Raw genomic sequence first — 11,284 nt, 5'->3', positions numbered from 1 at the left:
AAACATGGTTAAGTTCCCAAACTCCTGCAAATCTTATAAATACTGAAATAATTAAATACAGCTTGAAGCATATAATACCATTATAGTTACATAAGGGGAAAAGGATATGTTGGAATAATAGTTTAAGAGTGATGACTTGTGAAATGGTCATTTGCCATACCAACTTTCCCCCACCCCCATACCACTTTGAAAGGAATGATACAGGTCTAGGAGAAGGGAATGGCAATCCACTCCAGTATTCTTGCCTGGAGAATATTCTTGCCAGAGCAGCCTGGAGGGCTACAGTCCATGAGCTCACAAAGAGTCGGGCATGACTTTGCCTGTATATACTGAACTGAAGGAGGTATTTGAGGTAAACTAAACTAACCCTTATTAATTAAAAAGTGTTTTTAAAGTGAGTTTCCTATTTACAACCTCAACTGTGATTTCTTTTAGGTACATCCTACCTTCATTTTTTAAAAAATGGAAGCTTTAAGTTAGCCCCTAACTCTTCACTTTTGGTACAGAAGGAAAGTAGTTTTTAATCTGTCATAGGTCTATAAGATAGACCATCCATCCATATAAAAATGATTACTATTGTTTAGCAGTTCATTGGCATAGTCTGAAATTGTGGCGCCACGTAAAGTCATGAGTTTACATGGAGTGGTGGTGATCTGTGATTGTGTGCTTATTCTTGGATTGTTATGGTCTGCTTTACCAACCATGGAACCGAAACATCAGCTCTAGCTGCTGCACACTTGCCAGAACGCACTGTGTATGGTGACATTTTACATGTTGATAGTGGAAACGTCCACTTTTCACTCCCCTTCCCCCACCACTGAGTGGTTATCCTGGTCTCCTCCCCAAGCGCAGCTTCCTGTCTGGGAGGCTTCCACTTCTAAAACACTGGCCAATTTTTACCCTTCCCAGTTATTTTTACCTACTCTCATAATACCATAATGACATTAGGAAAACCTTTTTTAGAGTCTTATGTTCAATTTTTACTGCTGTGGTTTAAAGGAAGAGGTAGAGAAACTAGATGTAGAGGCAATGTAGTATAAAAAAAGAGAATGATCTGAAACCAAATCCCAGCTGTATCATTGTCTAGCTGGGTAATCTTCCACAAGGGGTAAAGATGGAGAATAGTGGTGGGAAATCATACTTACTGAGCACCCACTTTGTGCCAGATGCCTTATGCATATCTTATTTAACATAACAATCCTACAAGAGAAAAGCTTTTATCCCTAATCTTTCAGGATCTTTTCTTATTCACTTATTTTTTAAAGATTAATAAGAGGCATATTCAAAATCTAAACCTCAAAGAATTTAAATAACTTACCCAGAACCATAGGGCTTTAATCACAGAGCTAGGATTTAAACTCAGGTCTACTAACTCTGAAGTTCAATAAATATTCGTTCTTTACCCCAGGGAAAACACAGAGAATAGCAATTTGTGTCATCCAAAGGATCAAAGATAGATTTTTTTATGGGCAGGAGTTGAAGAATATAAGTTGCTTAGCTTAATAAGTAGTTTTAAACATTGTAAATCAACTATACTTCAGTTTAAAAAAACTTTTAAATTTAAAGGTGATTTTAATTACCATTTTTAAAATGTCAAGATTCTCTAAGGAATTTGTTGGGCAATTATAATCTGTATCCATAAAACACTTGAAAATGAAAGGTAATGTACAGTTTGTATTATATAACGAAGAATTTTTCTGGGGCAAGCTTGCTCATAGGGTGTATTGTTTGCAAGGTACTTTTCTAGGTGCTGAGAATCTCACATGAATAGACTAAAATCTCATGGTCCTATGAGAACAGGCCAGAATATACAAGGAGCTCAATATATATTGGACAGCTCAATAATTAGGTAAGATGTGGTAATAACATGCAAGGAAAATGACTGTATCTCTGAAAGTCTTCAAATAGACAAAGGGAAATAGCCTTAAAAAGCAGCTAGATGAAAACAGAAAACCATCAAAATGACAGCTTAGACTAGTGATTTCTAACTTTTTGATAATGGTAACACCCAACCATGTTTCATTTTGCATTGTTCCTTCCTTAAGAGGTTCTATGCCAGGGTGTGTGTGTGGTGTGTGTGTGTGCATGCATGCATGTCAGTCATGTCTAACTCTGTGATCCTATGGACTGCAGCCTGCTGGGCTTCTCTGTCCATGGAGTTTTCCAGGCAAGAACACTGGAGTGGGGTGCCATTTCCTATTCCAGGGGATCATCTGGACCCAAGGATCGAACCTACGTCTCTTGCATCTCCCGCGTTGGCAAGCAGATTCTTTACACTGAGTCACCTGTGAAGTTGCCTATATGTCCACAACTATTCACAAATCTTAGCTACATGATCACTCTACTTAAAACAGTACCAAAATGGCCCTCTACTATTTTAGCCACCCAAGACTAGCCTTTCATTCATCCTTGGCTACACAGTTTCTATATGAATGACCACAGTTGGATTATTTAAAAATGAATCTTGAACTATGAAGTTATAGAACCCTTCAAACTTATAAAATATAGTCTTCTTCCTTCAGTCAGGTGAATTACCTAATTATTGATTTCTAACAATGATTTTGAGTAACCCAGGCTGTAATTGTTTTAGTTATTTCAAGAAATTTCATAAAATTAAGGTTTTAAATTATACATCTACATGAATAAATCCATACTCATGAATACATCCAGGGTCACTTATATTGGAGTGATCTATATGATTTATACTAGACATCTTTACTTTTTAAGAGACACAACATTTCTTATTTGTTATATAATCAATTGACTTTGAACTTGGACCAGAGGGAAATTAACAGTCCCTTTCATATCTGGAGAAGGGAAAGGCTACCACTCCACTATTCTAGCCTGGAGAATTCCATGGACTGTATAGTCCATGGGGTCACAAAGAGTCGGACACAACTGAGCGCTTCACTTCATATCTGTAATTCATCCAAACTTATCCATCCTCAAAGATAAACAAAACTAACACTAACATTTCTCATTCCCATTGCCCTCAAATTAATTAATGTGTATTTTGGCTTAATAAAGGTCTTATAGTCTAAGGTAATGAAATAAAGACAATGTAATGCATGTACTTCATGAATTTTCTATCCTATTAACTATAAAAATAGGAAGAATACTAACAGCCAGTTTTTAATGTATGCTCCCTGGTGGCTCAGATAGTAAAGAACTGGCCTGCAATGCAGGACTTGGGTTGGGAAGATCCCCTGAAGAAGGGAACGGCAACCTACTCCAGTATTCTTGCCTGGAGAATCCCAAGGACAGAGGAACCTGGAGGGTTACAGTCTATGGGGTTGCAAATAGACACGACTGAGCAACTAACACTTTCATATTTTTTTCACTTTACTTATGAGGATAAGTTATCTGCATGTATTTTGTAATTTAATCCTTACAACAAATGTAAATGAGGCAAAGAAAAAAACCTACCTTTAAAACAATAAATAAAATTAGAGATAGCTTTGTTTATTTGCCGTCTTCTTGAGATCCTCACCTGTATCCCATCACTGAAGAAAGAACTGAGAAGCAGCAGGAGCTTCCTGAGCCTCAGCTCCCATCAGGTTATACAACCGCACCTTCATTATTTTTGGCATTTTCCTATGGTTCGAAAAAAAGTGTTGACAATTTTCTGCAACTATAACATTTTGGATGAGCAATTTGCATCCTATTGTGTTTCCTCACATATGGTGCTCTAGCTCAAATAGCACTGGTATTTTTATCTCGCACAATTTAAGTATACCACTTTGAATTCTTCTTCGCTGACAAGTGTCCAAATTACCTAACACAAATGAGAAAGCTCCACGTGTGTTCATTGATTTCAGACAAAAAATTTCCAACAGAATCCTGTATTTTACAGCTAGAATGGATCATAAGGACAATCTAATCTGACTATCTCTCTTTAGAAGTGATAATCTACAGCAGAGAGGTTTAAGTGTCTCTGCTAGGTCAGGTTAACTAGTTGATGGTAGAAAAAACTAATAGTACTTCAGTACTTTTTTCTACATAAAAATGTCAATAGTTATTATAAAAATCCATATTATTTTTCAGTGTCCTGCAGAGGATGTTTCAATAATAAATGATGAGCACATTTTTATAATATTGTATTATTATCAGTACTGAAATTGAAAATTTGTGACTATGAGTTATGTAATATCATTGTGGTTCAGAATTTTTTCCTGTATCCATAAATAGATTATGACTTCCCTGTTGGTTGGCAGAATACCTTTTTTTCTTTATATGCTGCTGCTGCTAAGTTACTTCAGCTGTGTCCAACTCTGTGTGACCCCATAGATGGCAGCCCACCAGGTTCCCCCGTCCCTGGGATTCTCTAGGCAAGAACACTGGAGTGGGTTGCCATTTCCTTCTCCAATGAAAGTGAAAGTGCATGAAAGTGAAAAGTGAAAGGGAAGTCACTCAGTCGTGTCTGACTCTTAGCGACTCCATGGACTGCAGCCTACCAGGCTCCTCCGCCCATGGGATTTTCCAGGCAAGAGTACTGGAGTGGGGTGCCACTGCCTTCTCCAATATATGTATGTGTATGTATGTGTGTGTGTGTATATATATATATATATATATATAATTAAAGATAGTTGACTTACAATGTTTCAGGTTTACAGCAAGGTGATTCAGTTATATACATACACATATATTACTTTTCACATTATTTTCCATTATACGTTATTACAAGATACTGACTATAGTTCCTTGTGCTATATAGCAAACCTTTGTTGCTTGTTGCATATCTGTTTTTTTTTTAATTAGAAATCTAGCATTCTATTCATACTACGTTAAACAAGTAGAATCAAAATGTCATAGATTTTTTAGCTAGGCAAAAATTCATAAGTTTTCTAAAATACATATAGTAGGTTACATACACTATATATATGTATACAAAGACCTGTGCTTGATAAAGCCTTGAGAAAGAACATCAAAAAAAAAAAAAAAAAGGCAAGAAGAGATGGAGAAACTGGAAAACATAGACTAAATGAAATGTAAGCACTGAATAAAAATAGAAAAAGTGAAACACACCAGAAAAAAGGCACAATTTCTTTTTAAACAATCTTTTTTATACCCCTTAATAAACCTTCACATACATGAACTACTTCACAGCTGGAAAGAGACTGACATAAATATAAATATATTTTAGACTAATACTATATGATTCAAAATAGAATCAAACAACTGTCATCCTGTATGAATGCAGGTGAGTATGTTATTTGGAGAGACAGAAAGTTGAGAAAACTTTTTTTTTCCTATCAAGCAATTGAGATTGTCCCTGACGGTGAGGGGATTTAGGTGCTTCAAGAGATTGGTGAGGACTGGAATAGAAAGTAGATGGAATGATGAGAGTTGACTGAGTCTTAACACATCTGGTGGCATATGCAGATCAAATTTCTCAAAAATAATAATAATAACTGAGGACTTAGTACATGTTTGGCTCTCCTCTCCACGCTCCTGAGTTAAATCATCTACACTTCAAAAGTCAGTTCAGTCACTCATTCATGTCCAACTCTTTGCAATCCCATGGACTGCAGCATGCCAGGCTTCCCTGTCCATCACCAACTCCTGGAGCCTACTCAAACTCATGTCCATCAAGTCAGTGATGCCATCCAACCGTCTCATCCTCTGTTGTCCCCTTCTCCTCCCTCCTTCAATCTTTCCCAGCATCAGGGTCTTTGCCAATGAGTCAGTTCTTCGCATCAGGTGGCCAAAGTATTGGAGTTTCGGTTTCAGCATCAGTCCTTCCAATGAATATTCAGGACTGATTTCCTTTAGGACTGACTGGTTTGATCTTGCAGTCCAAGGGACTCTCAAGAGTCTTCTCCAACACCACAGTTCTAAAGCATGAATTCCTCCTCACTCAGCTTTGTTTATGGGTCCATGAGTTGATGTGAGTCCAACTCTCACATCCTTACATGACTACTGGAAAAATCATAGCTTTGACTAGACGGACCTTTGTTGACAAAGTAAAGTCTCTGCTTTTTAGTATGCTGTCTAGGTTGGTCATAGCTTTTCTTCCAAGGAGCAAGCATCTTTTAATTTCATGGCTACAGTGACCATCTGCAGTGCTTTTGGAGCCCCCCAAAATAAAGTCTTTCACAGTTTCCATTGTTTCCCCATCTATTTGCCATGAAGTGATGGGACCAGATGCCATTGATCTTAGTTTTCTGAATGTTGAATTTTAAGTCAACTTTTTCACTCTCTTCTTTCACTTTCATCAAGAGGCTCTTTAGTTCTTTTTCGCTTTTTGCTGTAAGGGTGCTGTCATCTGCATATCTGAGGTTATTGATTTTTCTCCCGGCAATCTTGATTCCAGCTTGTGCTCCATCCAGCCCAGCATTTTGCATGATGTACTCTGCATAGAAGTTAAATAAGCAGGGTGACAATATACAGCCTTAGTGTACTCTTTTCCCAATTTGGAACCAATCTGTTTTTCCATGTCCAGTTCGAACTGTTGTTTCTTGACCTGCATACAGATTTCTCAGGAGGCAGGTCAGATGGTTTGGTATTCCCATCTCTTGAAGAATTTTCCACAGTTTGTTGGAAAATTTGCAAAAAACTTCACAAAACCTTGTTATTCTTTCCCTATTCTGTAAAGAAACTGAGGCTCAGAGAAGTCAGAACATTCGCTCAACTGAACCAGCTACTTGATAATGGAATCAGAATTCAAACACCGACGTCTGCCAAGGCCTATGCTCCCAACCATAGTTTATAATAGTTAGGATACAACCTAAGTTAATAGATGAGTATGAGGCACTTAATTCAGTGCAGAGCAAATACTGGGCTCCCAAGCAGGAGTTCGCTTATTGTTAATTCCCTGCTTTTGATTTCAACCCACTCGCCTCATACACATTTATTCATCTTCTCCTTGACTCCCTGAGTACACATACACATAACCATATACTCACACACATTCCCGTCTTTTTATCAACAAGATCCACACTCAGGTGTCTAGGTAATGAAAGTGAAAGAAAGTGAAAGTTGCTCAGTCCTGTCCAACTCTGTGCAACCCCATGTACTGTACAGTCCATTGAATTCTCCAGGCCAGAATACTGGAGTGGGTAGCCTTTCCCTTCTCCAGGAATCTCCCCGACCCAGGAATTGAACTGGAGTCTCCTGCACTGCAGGTGGATTCTTTACCAACTGAGCTATCAGGGAAGCCCACTATGTATCAAACTTCTTTTCATTTACTCTTCTTCCTCTTAGGACTTAAGCTCGTTTCTGTACAATGATTCCTGTGATCCTACCTCAACAAACCTCTGCTGTCCCATATCTTTCAAGGTAAATGTAAACACATACTAAGACTGAGGCTGGGTTACAAAATATATGCATATGCATAGTCCAATATACAGCAGAATTCAATTCAAAAAGGAATCTTCTCTTCCCAGTATCTAGGGAGATGCCCAAGCAATACCAAAGACATTTGGCTCTGGTAGTGGAAATTGGGAAGCAATGGTGAAATGAGGTAAGACATTCCAGGGCCTGAAAGTGGACGCAAGTCATCAGCTGCTTCTCTCAGGAGGCTTGTTCTTTTTGGATAAGGGCTATATGTACAAGCCACGATCTGCTGCTACAGCCTCCAGCCCCCTCTACCTGATTCTGAACCCCTCTCAGTCTGGAGCTGATGCCCACAATGCGGGGAGTCTCATTTGTAGATGAGTGTTCCCTTGCTTTATTTTACTGTTTGCCGCCAGCCAGGGTAAGGAGGATGTGTCAGAAATCATGGAGAACAGCGACAGCCAAGCTTTCTCACGCAAAGACTAGGCAACTCAGGAACAGCAAATCATGACTTGCACAGTATTTAATGGATCATGGGAAAACAAGCTTCTCTCTTGCCTGCCGGCCCTTTTGGAACCAGCTCTGGCAGACATGGGCAAAACCGGGGTGGCGTCCTGAGGGGCTCTAGAGGGCGGGCGATGTAGGGACGCAAAAAACTCAGCACCTCACCCAGGGACAAGGGCCGAGCGGGAGGCTCCGGAATCGCCCCTTGATGATCCCAAAAGACAGACTGGGCCCTGATAAATATCCCGCCCGGCCGGATACAGGCAGCGGAGCTTGCAGCGGGTCTGGGAAGTACACAGTCAGATCCAGCCAGCCACTGCCTCCCCATCACCAGCCTCACCCTGTCGCTGCGGAGCCGACAGGGTTACTGCGCCTGCGCAGTCCTAGTCCCGCCACTCCCACGCTTTCCGAGGCCTTCTACCCAGCTTGCTGTCGCTTAGCAACGCACAAGTCACAGTCGCGATTTCTCTGCGCGTCCCTTTCCTGGCAAGGTTTAGTCCATGGTTTTCCCGTGAGGCTCCTCATTGCCTCGAGTCAGACGTAGGAGCCCATGGAGGGAAAGGAGGATAAGCAGCAGTAAGTGCTGAGCATTGGTTTTCTATTTCCCCTTCCGAAAATGTTTTCTTCCCTGTGGGGAGGGTTAAGTGAGATCTGAAGGGTGTCTTCAGGCCATCAGGGCGTTTCCTCTGCCAATCCCCTTTCCTACTCTAACTTCTAGTATTGAGTGCAATAATACTTTTTAAAACGCACTGTTTACTGAGCGCCTACAATGTATCAGGCATTTTACATGCATTGCTTGGCCTAAAATTCTTGACACAATACCATCTTGAATCATCCATTCCTTCTGACATCTAATTCATTAGCAAATTCAGTAGGCTTTACCTTGAAAATAAATGCAGACTCCACCATGATCCAGCATCTCTACCGTCATTCCCACTCAAGGCAGCGTTCCGCGTGGTCTTTTTACAGCATAAATTTAGATTCCTGTTCATCCTTGGCTACTGCAGAGGAAAAGGCAGGGCTCCTACAATGGCCACTGGGGCCCACACAATGTGTCCTTTGCCTTCCTTGGCCTTGTCTGCACTTGCCTGCCTCTGACAGGGTTCTGCTCCAGCACTGAGGCCTCCCTGCTACATCTGCAGTAACTTTCTGAGTGTGGTCCCCAGAACAGCGTCAGCATCACCTGAGCACTTATTCAAAATGCACATTCTGGGGGGTGGGGAGAGGTTCCCCTCCTCTCCACAGATGCACCATATCAGAAACTCTATAAGAGCATGATAATTGGGTATTAACAAAGCCTCCAGGTGATTCTGATGGACCCTAAATTTTGAGAACTATTTAATCAAGCAGCTTGTTACAGCTTGTTATGTCGTGGAGCCAGGTTATTTGCTTCCAAAGTCTGTTATTTTTGTCTCTAAAATGGTGGTTCTCAAATTTCAATGTATATAAGAATAATAGGGTTTCCTGGGAACCTGCCCCAAAGATTGATTTGGTAGGTTAGGGAGGGGGCCCTTGAATTTGCATTTCTGACAAATTGACAACTGATGCCAGGGCTGCTACTCCAGGAACCTCGCTTGAAAAAGCACCATCCTAAGGTCAGGTACTTCTGCTGCAAAGCTTTGGCAGCTACAGTTCCCTTGCTAGAATGCACTCCCTCAAATACCTACTTAGCTCTCTCCCCTCTCTCCTTTCTTCATTGCCATCTTCATAATGCAGCCTCCACCTTATCTAAAAATGCCACCTACCTCCCATATACACGGACTTTCCCCCATTCCCTGATTTATTTTTGTCCTCAGTACTTAACAGACTATATACTTTACTTTTTATTTCTCAACTGCCTTCACCTCCTAAAATGTAAGCTCCGTTTGTTGCTTCTCTATCCTCAGTGCCTCAAACAGCACAGAGCATATAACTCATTTATTGAAAGAATGAATTATTTAATGTTATTCTCACATGTCTTATGATAGGTATTATTGTCCTTACCATGCAAAGAATTGGAAACCAAAGCTCAGATAGTAACTGGCAGAGCTGGGATTCCAACCCAGGTCTAACTTACTTCAGAGCCCACTAGTATTTTTAACCGGAGAAGGCAATGGCACCCCACTCCAGTACTCTTGCCTGGAAAATCCCATGGACAGAGGAGCCCGGTAGGCTGCAGTCCCTGGGGCTGCTGCGAATTGGACATGACTGAGCAGCTTCGCTTTCACTTTTCACTTTCATGCACTGGAGAAGGAAATGGCAACCCACTCGTGTTCTTGCCTGGAGAATCCCAGGGACAGGGGAGCCTGGTGGGCTGCCATCTATGGGGTCGCACAGAGTCGGACACACTGAAGCGACTTAGCAGCAGCAGCAGCAGTATTTTTAACTGTGCTTTCTTTCTAGTAAGAGATAACTAAGAACTCCATATTTCACATTTATGAGTCAATCTAGAGCCACTCAGACCACAAATACTTAATAAAATGACTGCATCAGTATGTGAGCAAACAGCCATAGTCCTTTCCTTAGGGACCTGATTCTAGTACAAATGCACTGCTGGGTTACAACTATGAGAAGCAGATGGAAAAAACTGATGCCAGAAGTCTACGATGATAAATAATGGCCTTTAAATAAATTCATTTCTGAAAAGATAACAGGAAAAGCCTTTGAAGTGATTTACACTTAACCGGTAATCATTTTTTCCAAACCCTTCACAGAGAGCAACTTCTGTTGGGACACAGGGAACTGGAATCCAAGGGTCCTGAATATTGTATGTGTTCTGGGTGAGGGTTGGATGTGTAACAGCTAACACAAAGCCAGAGTGACAAACAAGTCCAGCAGATTCACCAGAAATGTGTAGACAGTATAGTGGCAAGATACTTGTCTGGATGTTGGGTACATAATGATGAATGAAACCCAGTCATCACCTTCATGGAACTTAATGGCTTGTAAAGGACATTTTTGTAGTGCTTACTAGAACAACTAAACAAAAATAGGTACATAAATGATAAATCGTAGTTTGCGTTATGAAAGAAATGAACAAAGTACTAAAACAGAGAATACATAGTGTGGGAAGGGGAAGTCTAGGAAAAGCTTCTGGATTCTTTACCCACTGAGCCACTAGGGAAGCCCAAAAGCTTCTGAGGAGATGACTTTTCAGCTGGAGACCTAAAGGGTAATGAGTCAGGAGCTGTGCAGGGAGCTGAGGGGGGTCGGGGGGCGGGGCGGGCAGCAGATGCCCTGAGGGGAGAGGAGACCAGTGTATTCCAGGAACTGAAGGTAGGCAGTCTGGCTGCAGAAGGGAAGGGAGAATGGCTTGAGTGGCTGAACAGATTAGCGGGAGCAGGGTCACACAGGGTCTCAGAGCTATGATAAGGATGAAGTGTTTTATCGTAAATGCAATGGAAAGCCATTGGGGCTGCTGCTGCGTCGCTTCAGTCGTGTCCGACTCTGTGCGACCCCACAGACGGCAGCCCAGCAGGCTTCCCGTCCCTGGGATTCTCTAGGCAAGAACACTGGAGTGGGTTGC

The 11,284-nt window shown here is 41.2% G+C and overlaps 1 protein-coding gene across 2 annotated transcripts in view; it reads left to right on the top strand.

Moving 5' to 3' along the window:
- Positions 1-385: 385 nt before the first annotated feature.
- The window catches only part of CIMIP6 (ciliary microtubule inner protein 6), a 34,249-nt gene continuing 23,350 nt past the window's right edge, over positions 386-11,284 (top strand). For both annotated transcript variants that reach the window (XM_086326917.1, XM_086326919.1), the window contains exon 1: positions 386-8,355. In XM_086326917.1, the coding sequence (XP_086183043.1) occupies positions 8,330-8,355 (26 nt within the window). In that variant the 5' untranslated portion in view covers positions 386-8,329. The remainder of the gene's footprint in view (positions 8,356-11,284) is intronic.

This window comes from Bos grunniens, chromosome 11 (genome assembly GCF_055505025.1).
Source record: "Bos grunniens cultivar Pamir isolate PY7600 chromosome 11, Bosgru_T2T1.0, whole genome shotgun sequence".
Classification (NCBI taxonomy): Eukaryota; Metazoa; Chordata; class Mammalia; order Artiodactyla; family Bovidae; genus Bos; species Bos grunniens.
The sequence above is the reverse complement of the archived record's forward strand: the minus strand, read 5'-3'. Positions and strand labels throughout refer to the sequence as shown.